The sequence below is a fragment of the Sminthopsis crassicaudata genome, chromosome 5 (genome assembly GCF_048593235.1).
Source record: "Sminthopsis crassicaudata isolate SCR6 chromosome 5, ASM4859323v1, whole genome shotgun sequence".
Classification (NCBI taxonomy): Eukaryota; Metazoa; Chordata; class Mammalia; order Dasyuromorphia; family Dasyuridae; genus Sminthopsis; species Sminthopsis crassicaudata.
In genome coordinates, this window is record NC_133621.1 from 50,029,094 (window position 1) to 50,045,287 (window position 16,194).

General features: G+C 33.7%; 1 protein-coding gene across 4 annotated transcripts in view; it reads right to left on the reverse strand.

The window, feature by feature from the left end:
• Window positions 1–690: 690 nt before the first annotated feature.
• The window catches only part of RUNDC3B (RUN domain containing 3B), a 112,679-nt gene continuing 97,175 nt past the window's right edge, over window positions 691–16,194 (reverse strand). For all 4 annotated transcript variants that reach the window (XM_074266641.1, XM_074266642.1, XM_074266639.1 and 1 more), the window contains 2 exons: window positions 8,329–8,450; window positions 691–3,487 (listed from right to left, as the gene is read on the reverse strand). In XM_074266641.1, the coding sequence (XP_074122742.1) occupies window positions 3,342–3,487; window positions 8,329–8,450 (268 nt within the window). In that variant the 3' untranslated portion in view covers window positions 691–3,341. The remainder of the gene's footprint in view (window positions 3,488–8,328; window positions 8,451–16,194) is intronic.

Below are 16,194 nucleotides of genomic sequence, written 5' to 3' on the forward strand. Positions count from 1 at the left end.
AATTTTAAGTCATTTTCATCCATTTGAAACAGTAAAATTTGTTATTAAAAATAAGTCATCTTATAGAATGCTTATAATTTGGCCCTCATAATGTGCCCGAGATGGAAACCCTGGGCATTATTATCCTTATTCTAAAGCTGAAGGAACAGAGATTTTGGCGGCTTTTGATTTTGCTCATGCTCACAAATGTAAGTCCAACCGGAAACCACAGCACAAAAGTGGACAAAAATGTTACCTTGTCCCATTTTGTTTCAGGAAGCAAAAAAATAAATTCATGTTTGGAAGTATTTTTCTATCCAAAGAATGTTTATAGCTAGTTCATTTTATTAAAGATTTGAGAAACCAAAAATCTAGACATTGGGGGACTTGCTTAGAGTTATAAAGCTGAGCAGTGGCAAAGCTGGATCAAGAAGAATCCTCTTCTTTTGATTAAGTCTTTTTTGCTAGGTTAGCATCACAATCATTAAGACAGTAAGTAACAAGACTTACCAGTTATCTAACCTAAAGCTCATGTAAATCCCAAGCCCTAGCCCTCACATCACTAAGCTTACTAAATTAATAATATTAATTTAATAATAATAATTTAATAATAATAATTAATAATAGCTTACTAAATTAATCTTGCTTAAAATAAATACATGATATTGAGTTTTTACTAAAAATTGTAGAAGCAAAGGAAAACAGTCACTATTGATGGCTATAAAATATTTAATTTACATGCAACAAATATATATCAAGGCAACAAAATACACCATACAAGTTTTGGCATTAATTCAACATTCATGGTATTTTTTTTCCTGAACAATGAACATTGCCACTTAAAACTGAGGCTTGAGACATACAGTCAGTTTTCTCATGCACAGACAACTATAAATTCTATGACTAATATGAAATGACTTGTGTAGAAAGCTGAAATTCCACAAGAGCAAATGAACTTTACTCCAAGAGCTCCAAGAAAGGGAGCATGACAGAAGTAAAAAACTGTGATTATGTCTTTTGTATGATGGGCTAAGAAAAATGTTTAATTCTGCACACAGTAAAATGTAAGAATGCACAAGGTGTTGATCATATCCGTTAAATAAAATCTGAACACTTTAAGGATTCCACCTTTTTCTGTATACTAAAAATGTATGCAAATCAGTTATTTAATAAATAACCTAAAAATAGAATGTCATAAAGGTAGTTTGATAGTTACAATAAGTGATATCATTCTCAGTGGCAGATCTTGTGTACTATTAATCCAGGACCAAGGCAAAATTAAGTAGGCAGCTATTTGGTTACACTGTCCCTACTGCTGCTATTAAAACTGCTCTTAAATCCTTCCTTTGTTTCAAGGTAGCTTAAATTGTAAGTTATCATTATAAGAGATGGAAGGGATTTAAATTTTTTTAATGTCAGGATTTCTTTTTTTTCCCCCTTAAATCATACAACATAAGCCTATTTATTCCACCTACAACTATTATTTATTTTTAGAGTAAATTATTAGAGTGGTCAAATAACATCTAAGTAACTCAATAAATTCCCACATTTGTTTGCTTTATATTTCAAAGGATAATTAGGTTAAATTTTTGTTATTCCAATTACTTTTTCCTGGAAATAAAGCAGATGAGTAGTGCCAAGTACTTAGGAGTCCTACATTACTCTGTATTTTAAAATATAAATCACTCAATCCATCATAAATAAATGCCATCTCAAAACAAAGATATGAAGTTTCCAGTACTTTCAGTAACTTAATGTAAACAATTTTAAAACTTCTTTGGCACAACGAAATATATACTATGCTTTCCCCCCCCCAAAAAAAAAAAGCATCTATAGAAAATAAATCATCTATAACTCTAAATTAGTATAGTGGGATATGTAAATAGGTGATACTTGAAGCTATGGAAACTGAAGCCTCAAAAGGTATTCCTGGACTTATTTATAATAAGCTCCCTACTTCTATACAACAAAATGTGAGTGCTAATTATCAGATGTTATACAATTTAGTCCAAATTTATTTCAGAGATGAGAATATTGATTATCAGGAAGCCCAATGTCACATAGGTTAATATTATCATTTGAAATAGGAAGCAAAATTTATTAATAACCTTGTTTTTAATGAATGGGGTGTAATTAATTATAAAGCCTGGAAAAATATACTTTATTGCTGTTTAACATTGGAGACAAAAAGCTTTAACATGGTATATATGATGTTATCATATATATGCATAAATTTAAGCCATCCAAATTATTTCTAATTTTTTCCCATCTTTTTACATAATTTTCCTTTTGGACAGTGTGTGTGTGTGTGTGTGTGTGTGTGTGTGTGTGTGTGTGTGTGTGTGTGTGTGTATCCTCACATACATGGCAATTTACCAGTTAATGCTTTTAGAAAATTTCAGGGAAACCTGTCCAAGTTACTTGGTTAATTGTTTCCCTAAAGTGCATCTATCTTATTATAAATCCGTTTTTCATGGACCTTATCAAATACGTTATCAACTGTCTAAAAAGGTAAATGTCTATAAAATTTACAAAAGGTAAAGTGGAATGTCAGTATCAACAGGTAAATGTTAAAAACTGAAAAGTATTTTCAAATTAATTGAATAAGCTTCAAAATCTGAACAGTTCTGACAATCTTAATCATACATTAGAAGACATTAAAAGCGTTGGATTACTGCAGGAACTTAATGAAAACCTGAAGTTGTGAAGCTACAGCTAAACTATGGAGAGGCAGGTAGGAGGTCCCTACTCACCCTGGGTCATGGGGGACCAGGGCAAGGAGTATCATTTTTAAAAAAAACGCTATGCCAGAAAAGTTTACTTTCCAAGCCATCCATATAGGTATCGATTGGGGGTATGCAAAGATGTGTTACATGGAGGCACAGACTTTTCAGACTTGTCTGAGGCATATAACTGCCTTATCTTGGCCCTCTTTGGGGATCATTTCTCCTTTAAGATGCCATCTGCATTAACCCATGAAAATGCTTTGTTTAAATCCCATGAACTCGGGTTTCAGTAGCTAAATATTTAAATAAATATGTGAAAAATCACTTGAAGAGTATGTGCATTTTGCCACACCTTAATTATTTGGGAAGCTATCTGGTTTAAATTTGTTAAAATCTTTTATCAATTCACCTTTAAAAATTGTACATTTATTGGAAAAATTAGAAACTAAAATCAGTTAAGACATTCTTCATTGAGAGTATATGAACTGGTTTCCAAACAAGAGAATATAAATGAAATCTTAAAAAAAAAAAAGCATATAACTATTTGCAGTGAAACCTCGGCAGTCAAACCCATGGAATGTAGACTGAATGTATGTAACATAAGAGATCTTTTCTGGCTGCCATCACATTCGTTGTTCAGGAAGGAGTTAGGCCTGGACTCGTCATCTCTGTAGTGGGACTTGCAAGGTAATCACTTGATTTCAGACTTGTTAAAGATTTATAACTTGCAACCGAGGTCAGAGAGCCACAAAGACCAAGTAATGAGGGAGTATCTTCTTTACCTGGAATTCAGAAAATTATAAAAATTATGTCACTTAAAAAATTCGCCTGCTAAGAACTGCCACATTTAAAAATCCTGCTAGTGGAGATGTCACTACAATACTACATTGCCTGTAGATCTACAAATTTTAGCTTTCAACATTACTATTAAAAACCTGTCAAAAAAGATGTCTTATTTTTCACAAATTTGATATGTGGTGTAATTTTGAAATATTTTCTATATTCAAAGACCCCTCCCTCACCTCCCACCAAAAATAAATGTCTACCAAAAAAAAATAAATAATAATTAGGAAGAGAACTCAGATGGGATGATACTAAAACTACTAAATCTGGGAGCCTTTTATATCCTAAGTAAGCTTCACAGAACCAGAATTTTAGAAAGGTTACAAAAAAAAAAAAATGATTATAGTTTACTGGATTTTAAGTCTGGACTTTTACAATAGCCTTTTGGTGAGTCTGCCTGACTTCACTCTTCCCCACTTCAACCCATTCTCCATTCAATCATTGAAGTGATTTAATTAAAGTGGAGGTCTAATCATGTTACCAACCTACTCAAACACCATATTTCCTTCAGGAACAAATATAAAATAACTCCCTCCTTCCTTAACAGGCTTCTTACAAAGCACTCCCTGGCACATACTTTTTTAAAAGTTAAATTAATTTTTTTTTTATAGTTTTTTATTTACCAGATATATGCATGCGTAATTTTACCGCATTGACAATTGGCACATACTTTTTGATACCGTGGCTTCTTAGCTGTTTGATAAACCAGACCATTTCTCAGCTTCAGGCATTTTATCTAGCTGTCCCCCATGGCTAGAATATCCTTCCTTCTTCCCCTCTCCCCAGCTTCCTATTGAGTCCTGTATTGTATGGGCTAGCAGCAAACATCAAATAGTAAGAAGAGCCATCTATCCAAACCTGCTAATAGAGTCATTGTCTCACAAAGACTAGGTAATTAGCCTTAAGTGCTCTGTTGTCATACACACATAATGTACCAATTTATGCACATATATCCTAAACCAATTGTCAGATACTTTGCTCCAGAAACTGGATTGTGTTAACATCCTTCAGAGCCCAAAATGTATTAGTTAACAGAAAATGAGTACTAAAAGGATTTGTAACTTAATAGATATACATATTCTCTTCACTAATACTAAACAGGAAAACTTTTATTTACAAAATAGTAGCTAGATCTCAGAGGTTGTTAAATTGATGATGATGAAAACAGCCAGTGATGAAAGGGGTAAGACAGGAAGATTAAAATACTGTTAGAACTATGAAATATTCCAAATATTCTGGAAAACAATTTGGAATGACAGGATAAAATGACTGAGTTCATATCCTTTTACCTTTATCCCACTAATGGACAAAAAAAGAGTAGTGACATCAAAGAAATTGTAAACAAAGGGTAATATACCCATTATTGAAGTATGTCTGACTATGCTAGTATGTAAAACTATATCATCACACTGGACAAGTCACTTAACCTTACTGAGAGTCAAAATGAGGTGTATTACATGACCTCTGAAGGCCCTTTCATTTTAAATCTATGATTCTAAGAACTGACAAATACAAGGGATTTAGAGAAAAATGAAAAGACTTGCAAGACCTAATACAGAGCCAGGAAAACATCACTGAAAGCAGAAAGGTTGTTTATTAATCCTCAAGAGGATGAGCAGTTCTACCATGAGATAAGGGAAAGAGAAAGCTAGTGATAGGAGTGCTAAAGAAATAGTAAAGCTTTTTACACAAGAGATTACATTAAGAGCATTGAGAAGAGGGGGGAAAGCATCTAATTGGTTGTTGCTATCTGGAGAGATTGGAATGGAAGCTTTGTTTCCCCAAAATCACCTGATTTCTAGTAAACAGAAAATCAGGCCTTCAGATTTTAGATAATCAAGGAGACAGTGGTCAAGCTAATATCAATAAATGTCAAATACTGATAAATGTCATCAGCTCAAGTTAAGTAAATATGTTTATACCTGGCCAAGGCTCAAGTAAATATGGGCCTGCACATATATTTATGCAGGTCATAGGGGAAAGACAGACATAATGAAAATAAAATGCAGAAAAAGAATTCACACATTCCTGTAAGTTCGTCATCTTATCTCTATTCCACACAGAAATAACATATAGTGCTTTAAGGTTTGTAAAGTGTTTTACATATATCATCTCAAAACAACTCCAGGAAGTTATTTTTTATACCCTTTTTTCAGATGAGGAGACTGATATCTAAAGAAGTGATTGCCTAGAATCACACAGCATGTATGTATCCAATGCAGAATTGAAACTCAGACCTTCTTAACTCTTAAGTGTAGCACTAGGACATCTAGGTGCCTAACAGAAATGACTGATGACATCCAAATTAAAATATAGTTACCAACATTTCTTTGCTCTAGGGAACCAAAGACGAAACATCATCTCTTGATAGAAAGATGAACAATTTAAGGTCAAGGTGTTACATATCCTGTCAAGCACAATCACTGCTTGAGTTGATTTTTTTGTTCTGCTGGTGGTTATAAGAGATTTAACTGTGGTTGGGGCCGGGAAGCTGGTAGTTAATTAAGAAATTGTGTTTGTGAAAAAACAAAAACATCAATAAAATGTTTTTTTTTTAAAGTTGCTGTAAAAAAAAATGAATGCTCCCATGGCTAATCTAGTAATGAGCCTTTGTATTTAATCTCTTAAAATACTAGCTGATTTCTATACTACTTGTTATGAGCCCAGGTGCTTTGTTACACACTTTATAATTACCTCATTTGCTCCTCAAAATAACCTAATAAGGATGAAGTCATGGAGGCAAATAGAGCTTAGTTTACTTATCTAAGTGTGGTCACATTTGAACTCTAGAGCTTAAGTTACAATCTAACTAATTAAGCGTCTGTGGTCACATTTGAACTCAGGGCAAAAAGAACTTGTTACTTATCTAACTAATTAGGTGTGGTCACATTTGAACTCACTTATCTAAGTGTCTGTGGTCGCTTTTGAACTCGGGGCAAATGGAGCTTAAGTTACTTGTCTAACTGATAAGTGTCTGCGGTCACTTCTGAACCCGGGCTTGGAGATTCCAGGCTGTGTTCTAGCTCGCACCACCAAGCTCCCCACAGATAGAATATACTTTCATCTGCCTGGGATGTGCACATGCATCTCATCAAATGAACTCCCCGTGGAGAACCTGGCAAATCAATGGTGGGCGGATCATCAATGCAAGCTCTCGGAGGGATGTCGGAGACCATCCTCTCCCCGGGTCGGACGTGAGGATACTGAAGTGACTTGCCCAAGCCGCCTCTGAGCTTGATAAGTGATTTGTGAAAATCACAGATTGCCTGGAAGTTCTGTTTAGCCCACTTTGACCGGGTGGTCGCACTCTTACATCCGTATAGTGTCTGTGACTGGCCACCAGATGGCGCACTTTCGTAATTTATAAAACGGGGGCTTCCGCTGGGTTAAGTTTTCCAGTCTCAATTCCCATTTTCTTGGGCACAAAGGAGCACAGAAAGGCCGTGCAGGTTTGAGGGCAAGTTATTAAACGGAATCTTTAAAAGTTCTGCGTTCCACTTCAAAAAGGTCACACGGAAGCAAGCAGCAGGGAGCATTCAGGAGGGTTTGTTTTTAAAATCGCCTCATTTTATAACTGGACGTTGTAAGCCCAATGATTTATACCCACATAGAACAGCAACTTCTCTTGCCCATAAATGGTGAGAAGTGCAAAGCTGGGATCTAGTGGGAAGAACACTGAATAGGGACTCAGCAGACCAGAGGTTTAGTTTGGACTCTCTCATTTCCTAGCTCTGAGGCCTTTTTCATCTATAAAATGGGCAAAATATCATTGGTAGTAATTACCTTATGGGCTGCCCAGGATAATTGTAAACTATAAAGTACTTAAGGTAGCTCACTCATCTGAATAATTCTTATCAAAGGGTGTACAGGCAGGAATGTCTAACAACGGGATTCCGACTTTAAAAAAAGCATAAGGAATGACTCACTTTAAAGATCAATCAGCATTATTAGCATATTCTTCGTCACTTTCTGAAGTCAGCAGCAACAAAATATCACTTTCTTAAGCAACAAAGTAACAAATCATAACCGCACTTATGGTACTTGCAGATTTCCAAGATGTAAATGTTCATACTTGAAAATTTAACTATCAGCTTTTGAGAAGGTTCCAGCATATTCCTATTACAACTTTTTTTTAATTCAAAGAAATAAAATGAACTAACATGTTCATATATTTTCAGCAAGGATCATAGATTTAGAGATGGAAAGGACTTTCAAAGTCATCTGGTCCAAACCTCCATTCCCTCTCTTTTTTTAAATAAAAGGCTAATCTGAGGTTCACAGTGTTCTGGTGACTTATTGGTAGTAAGTTCCAGAATTAGGATGCAAAGCTAGGTGGGGCTAGACTTTCTACTTCATCATGAAACAAAAGATGGCTGATTGATTAGAAAATCCAGTTAAGCACATATAGCCCTTTCCTTGAACTTTTTGTCTAACTGATTTCTTGTTATACTTAAATGCACAAGAAGGAAAAACCATTTCCACAGTATGGTGGTGTGGACAGAAAAAGTCCTAGATTCAGAAGACTGTCATTAAATTCTAGATCCATTATTTCCTACCTTTCTAATCTTGGAATGTTATTTAATTTTCCTAGGTCTTGTGTCTTTGTCTGCAAAATAAAAGAATGGGACTAGAAAATCTTTAAGGCTTCTTAGAGGTCCAGTTAACTTCCCAGTATGTTTTATGGAAAACCCATCCCCAAAAGCATATTTTGATTCTCTATGAACATAGCATGGGAATCGAAGAAAAATAATGTTGCAGATTAATTGATAATGTCACTTACCTTCACTTAATAAATTTAACATGTCTTGTTTGCCATCTCCCTCCTGCGAATGGGCTGGACCCAGAGATGTCTGTGATAGACTAACTTCTGCTGATAACTGGTCCAGACTTTGAAAACTTTTGCTGTAAAACAGGAATTAAAGTACCATTTGAATTTCCTCCCATGAAGGACACTTGGAGAACTACAGATGTAACAGATAAATTGATAAATTCATTGACTTAGGCAAATTCCTCATCCACATTTTTCTTGAATGCTTTTAAAAAGATATTTTGACTTTAGTTTTATCGAACTCATCAATAAAACAAAAGGGGAGGAAAATAATATTTATGAAACAAGTTCATATCTTTACACTTTTATCTCCATTCTTCAGAATGGCTGAGTAATCAGCCATTCTGGATAGTTAAAAGATTTAACTGCTAGGTTAAGTGACTTGATGAGGCTAGTTACTGTATGGAGAGATATATAGATTGCAAATCTTCAAAGAATTAGAATATCAATAATTCAACATGCTACATTAAAAATCTAGTGAATGTAATCTAATATTTATTTGATGCTCCAAAGGCACTTCAAGACCTTATTAAGCCTTAGGATTCTCACTATCAATTATCATTGTGATACTAAAGTGCTAGTTAATAGAATATCTGATAACATTTTGCTGTATTTAAGCACTAACAAGGTTTTCCTGATCTGGACATCCTTCATCTGAGTGATATATTCAGTCCTTTTTTTAATCTGGAAAACCATTCCATTATAGCTGTATTATGATAGAAGAAAAATGGTAATTTTCTTTTCAAGATTAAAAGAGTAAATTCATGAAAATTTTATATCATTTCTCTTACTCCTATGTCCTTCAATATAAAATTAAAAGATGAACCTTGATGTTAGCTTCTGATTTATGTGTCGTTTTTAATTCTATCCATATCTAAGTAGTGCATGCTGAAAATATTTGACATATATTTAAGGTTAAATCTTAGTTTAAAAAAATAACCCAAATCTACTGCCTTTTTCCCAGAAATCATGAGGTGTATTTTATATGAAATACAGATAGAAAAGCAGATAGAACTTGAATTCCATTCTGCTATAACTGTTTCTCCATCATATGTGCATGAAAAAAGAATCCTAGGTATAACAAATAAATGCTAGGTAGGGTAAATATATCCCTACTCATCAAAATTCAAGTTAATTAATAGGTCCCAGAATGACAATGTAAAGAACCAATTTCTAAAAACAATGCCCACCATTTTTCTGAAGTCAGAACCCAGCAAGTGGTCCACAGTAGCATTTTAGATGCCCTTTGTCCATGCTCTTCAGATTAATTTTATTAAGAAGAAAAGATAAAAGGGTTTTATTAGGGGGGAAAAAGGCAACTTTTTTTTTCTTTTCTTTTTAGAAATAAAGCACATATTGTTATAATGGAAGAATTTTACAAGCATGTGAAATTAGTGCTCTCATTTTCTTATGTAATACCTTTGTAAACATTTTCAAGTATAAAAACAAAAGATTATTTTCAATTCTATTATTACAGAGTTCTGCTAAGATAACAGAATCTTATCAGAAGATACATTTTTGGTTTTATGAGAACTCAATAGCTAGCCTGATTAGGAAAGATGGATCATTTAAAATATGTTCCTTTTCTCAATATAATAACAGAAAAATAAATATTTTTTGATATTTTCGATAACTGGCAATAGCCTGGAATACAATGTATGATTTTAGCATCTTCCATGTCTGACTAAGCTCTAAAATAAAATTGGTTCATTTGCAAAAGAAAACGTTAACTGGTTGATTATGAAAGAAAACAAAAATACAGAAAAGGCAAGGCAAAGGTCTATGGTGGAAACAGCACTGAGATTTGGATTCAAAAGTCCTAGATTGTGAATCTTGATTCTACTACCTTGAGCTTCCTTTACCTTTAAAACAGGCCTAGCAGCATTAAGGTTGTTGTAAGCCTCAGTATGTGCAATGTATGTACAAGTACTTTTTATATTCAATACAAATATAAATTATTACATCTACCAATCCTCTACATGTAAAGATATTATCTTCATGAATTATGGCGACCAAAAAACTTGTTAAGTCAGTAGTCAAAAACTATCAACACGTTTCTTTTAACTTGGCTAAGTTGGTCCTTAGAGGAAAGATACACAATTATGTAACCGGGTCCATACTTAGAGACTTTCCAACATGCGAGAAGTTTCCAAAACTCCTATTATGGCTTCATGATTAGGGTGATCCCAAATAATAATGAGGATCTGGAAGGAGGCCTTCAAGGGGAAGTTTCATAAGGTTAGCTCAAAAGAATTACAGTTTTATTACACTTATTTTAGTCTTCAAAATTGCTAATGGTTTTTTAAAGGAAAAGTGGATGATCTTCACTTCTTCCGTGTCTGACCAAGTTCTAAATATTTCACAGCTCCTGCTTCAGCTGCCTTCATGACCATTGCAATAAGTTGTTCTCATCTGCCCATTCTGCCAGAGGAAATTTCACATGTTTGGGATAGGCACTCCCTAACTCACTGTTGGATTTAGTTACCCTTAACTTTGGTAGCTTATCTGTCAAGATGATTTGCTGAGGTGTATCTCCTGTGTGTCTTACAGCTTCTTAGAGTTGAGTAAAAATGGACAATAAAAGTGGATGAACAGCCCTTAAAAGAGCTCAGCAAACCCTTACCCTAGAGGAGCTAATCCTTCCTGAACATCCCATATACCCCAGAGGCATAAGTATGTCATATAAACGATTGAATGAAATGTGAAGAGAATTATACGAATTTTCAAAATGAATACTGGTAGTCTAAAAAAGCATCATCTTAATAATAAGCCTAGGTGATCATCAATAACAAATATCAAGTTGAAAAGGAGCCTTCTTCAAAACTAGAGTATATTATGAAATATAAAGTGGATAATTTTTAGTGTATTAAAAAGTTTTGTACAAACAAAACAAAATGCAGACAAAATGAGAAGGAAAGCAAACAACTGGGGAAAAAATTTTATATCCAAAAGTTCTGATAAAAGTCTCATTTCTAAGATATATAGAGAATTGACTCAAATTTATAAGAATGAAAGTCATTCTCCAATTGATAAATAGTCAAAGGATATGAACATAATTTTCAGACAAAGAAATTAAAACTATTTCTAGTCATATGAAAAACATGCTGTAAATCACCATTGATCAAATACAAATTAAGACAACTCTGAGATACCACTACACACTTGTCATATTGGCTAGGATGACAGGAAATAGAGTGATAAATGTTGGAGCGGATGTGGGAAAACTGGAACTAATGCATTGTTGGTGGAGTTGTGAACTGATCCAATCATTCTAGAGAGCAATTTGGAATTATGCCTAAAGTGCTATCAAAATTTGAATCTCCTTTGATCCAGCAGAGTCTCTATTGGGCCTGTATCCCAAAGAGATCATAAAAAAGGAAAAGGGACCCACATGTGCAAAAATGTTTGTAGCAGCACCTTTTGTAGTAGCAAGGAACTGAAAACTGAGTAGATCCCCATCAACTAGAGAATCACTGAATAAATTATGGTATATGAATATTATGGAATATTATTGTTCTATAAGAAATGATTAGTAGGATGATTTCAGAGGGGCTTGGAGAGACTTACATGAACTGCTGCTAAGTGGAATGAGTAGAAATGAGAATATACACAGCAACAACAAGATTATATGAAGATCAATTCTGATGGAAGTGGCTCTTTTCAACAATGAGATGATTCAGGCCAATGCTAATAGATTTGTGATGGAGAGAGCCATTTGCATCCAAAAAGAGAATTATGTGGATCACAACATAGTATTTCCATCTTTTTTTGTTATTGTTTGCTTGCTTTTTGTTTTCTTTCTCATTTTTCTTTTTTAATCTCATTTTTCTTGTGCAGCATGATAATTGTGGAAATATATACAGAAGAATTGCATATGTTTAACATATAAGGGATTACTTGCCATCTGGGGAAGGTGGGGGAAAGGAGGGAAAAAATTTGGAATATGAAGTCTTGCAAGGATGAATGATGAAATCTATCTTTGCATGTATATTGAAAATAAAAAGCTAGTTTTTAAAAATAAAAAGGGGGAGGGTAGATAAAAATAAAATAAAAGGAGTCTTCTTCATTGCCTATTAGCTATCTAGTAACTATAGTAAGATAACTTTCTGTTGAAATAATTGAACTTTACATCATAGTTGGAATGTTGACTCTGAAAGACAACTTGCTACATCTAAGAACCTGATCACTCATTTACGATTTTTTTCAGCTTTAGTGACTATCTACAAGATTAACTTACATTGATAAATACTGAAATAAAGAAACATAAATCAGGAAAATTACTAGCCTAAAGAAGTAATTTTATAAAATATATTAACAAAGATTGATCCATGCAATTTTCTTCATGTGTGATGATGACATTACTGCCCTATCATCCAGAACAGTACTTTAATAGGAAACACTTAATAAGTTTTTGTTGATTAATTGACCATTTGCAATGGAATGACTTGAGTTCATTCTAGCACAATTATAAATGTGTGCCAAATAGAATAATAACAAGCCTTTGGCACCCAGGACAAGAAACAGGATAGGCATCAATGGTAAGCAACATGAAAAATCACAATTCATAACATGAAAATTTTTAAAAAGTAATTTAAAGAAATTCAGTTGAACACAAAGGAGAATTAGTGACTATCGTGACTTGCTTAATAAATACTAATAGTGGATGTTAGGTATTTTAGCTAACCAGGAACTAGATGTTGAACTCAATTGGTTTTGCATGAAATTCTTGTACTCTCTAAATTCTAATGACTTGGAGACAAAGTCCTTGTCACCCTTCCCTAGGTATAGCTTTGAAATGAAATTAGCCATCCATTTTCCTTTCTGATTACCAGCCCTCTCATTTATATTTCAGTTAGCTAAGTTACTAAGAGGGTAATTTTTGGAAATAGCAGTTTCTTTTATTGCAATGGTCTGACAGGAAAAATGATCCCTAAACCTTAGTCTCACTAGCCTGGTATTTAATCGGATAATCTACTATATCAGACATTAATCTAACCATAAGTATTTGAACACAAAAAAGGAATTAGCTGCCTATATCCTCAGGAAAGATTAAAGGCATTAAACCTCCTACATTCTTCCCTTTTGGTACTTGTAGCAGTATGTATTTTCAAAAATGATATTTGTAGTAACTGTGCCCTATGCCTTGTAACTTTAAGATAGATTTTCCTTTAAAATACAAAGCCAAGTATTTAATTAAGTTAAATTTTGTTTTAAAATAATGTGAAGCAGGAATAGAAACTTGTATAAGCCTGAGACCAAAAAAAAAACTTTTAATTATCTCTATTAATGGAGGGGACAAGAGATGTGTATAATCTAAGTGATTTATCCTCCTAATGGTTTGGCACAGGCTAATATTCATTTGTATTAGCCAAACAATCACCATCTGGGTAGTAGAGATAATATGCTGAGAGTCTTTAACAGACATTGGGCAAGGGAGAAGAACTACTATAAATTTAATTTTCCATGGATAATCAACAAAGCGTATCATCTGCATGCACTTAAGACTTTATATACTTTTGTGCATCAAATTGTACATAAGCTTTTATATCTTGTATGCTTCACTTTTACTTGTTTAATGGTTTGGATTTCAAAGAATATGCTTGGGAAAAAAAGCTGATATTTACAGTAGAAGTAGGATGTTTGTACTCATTTAATCTATTGATAGGATACTAGAAAGTGATAAGGATGACTGGGTCAGACTGGAAAAGTCAAATAAGAGGTGAGGGGAGAGGCAATGCAAATTGTACAAACCAAATAGGATTTTTGCAACCTCAGCACTTAGAAAGCTCATTATAAAAAGCAGTAAGAGATACACATCCTCTCTCTCCAAGTAGGGCATGTTGTACTAAATGCAAATGGTGTACCAGTAGCCCCATACATTCTTAAGTGATGTGAGCTATGCAGCAATAAGTTATCAGGACAAATAAAAGATATCTATTATAGACCATTATATTAGATATATATTATAGAAAAGTATAAAGGGACTCAGTTGTCAATTACACAGTAGCAATTCAATGTGAAGTAGAAAAGATTTTACAAATGTGGATAAGAATAAAAGGATAAACGAGAAAGTGAATGGTAATTATGGTAGGACTATAGCTCATCTTGGTGCCAAATGAAATGAGCAGAGTTAGGAGAACAGTTTATTCAATGACCACAATATTGTAAATACAACTCTAAAAGACTTAGGGACTTTGATCAACATACCAACAACCACAATTCTCATGATTAAGCATGCTGTCCACTTCTCCATAGAAAAATGCTCAGCAGATCAAAACTCAAGTTTTTTTTTTTTCCTTTTAGGACACTGCTAATGTGGGAAGTTGTTTTTTAAGATTATATGTATTTTATGGCTTTGTTTTCCTTGCCTTCTCAATGCATGGGAGAAGGAATTTAGAAATGAAAATAAACTGAGGAAAATGCAAGCAATATATAATAATTACTTAGATTTTCACACAATGATCTTTTTCAATTATATTTTCTATATGGAATTTTTTTGGAATCCATTAAATTCAGGATACAAAATTAATCTTTATTTTAAAATAAAGTAATAAAATCTTTGAACAAAAAAAATCTTGAAGAGAAATAAAAGGATATTTTAAAGGTTCATGGTAATCTAAAACTTAATATTTTAAGGAATATGTCTAAAAAAAGCTTAAAGAAAACTACAATTCTCCAAGTGACCAGGTATTTAAAAATAATTCTTAAACAAGTCAGAACATTAAAGACCTAAGAAGTCAATTAATGAGCTGGAATTCCCATACCAAAGTTATATAAACATCTGAGATGCATTCTGAACAATCTTTCATGTTTGACGGTCACATCCCGTTACCTTGGTCAAATTTGCTCCCTAATATGGCCTTAATTGAAGTTATAGGAACCTTAAAAGGGACACTCCCTTTCTCTTAACAATAGCCTTGGCCTTGCTGAGTCTGAGAACAGATTGAGGTATAGAAATGTTGCTCTCACAGAAAAAGTGATTGGAACCTTGAGTTCTAGGGGGAAATGTTTTGACTTTAGTAGAGGATTAAAGCTGCTGGTATTAGAAAAGTCATTTTAGTAGAGGTCCAGACTCTTACAAAGGCCCAAAGTATAATTCGTGAAAATCATCTCTTTCCTTAAAGATGCCTTTATAGATCAGTTATGAGGGACCTGCTTGTCATGCAACCACAGACAGATTAAGGAGTCTTCAGCTGAAGAGGAGCACTCCAGGGAGAAAGCCTTTGGCTTATCTTCAGATAAAAGAACATAACTTACTGAGAATTTTTCTCTTCAGACAACTCAGAAACCATTTTTAAAAAACATATGAAGAAGACTTAATTGGAGAACATCTTCTTATGGCACCTGGAGGAGAGTAGGCATTTTAGGAACCGAAGGGAATTAGAGGTAGGGCGAAAAAGAGAGGTTCACATTTCTGAAATTCCCTTTCTACAAGCTCACTACTAGGCCCAGGGAAGGATTCAAGTCGTAGGATAAATTAGTACTCATTTCTCCTTCAGTCCTGCTCCTTACTCTGAACTTTTCCACCTTTCCCTAACTTAGGTAAGTATATGTTGGCTTCCTTCCCCTCTATCTGCCCCCCCTCCCCCCCTAAACTCTTTAAGGGAAGGAACTGTCTTTTTTCTTGTATTATGTTTTGTGTTTTGTACTATACCTGGCATTCATAGTATGAATTTAATAAATATTCTATCTCATTCTGTCTGTCTATCTATCCATCCATCTATCTACATAAGCATATCTAAAACATAATATACATCTATATTATTTGTGTATCAATATCCATATTTACATAGATATAAGTACTAGTTTTCTCAAAAA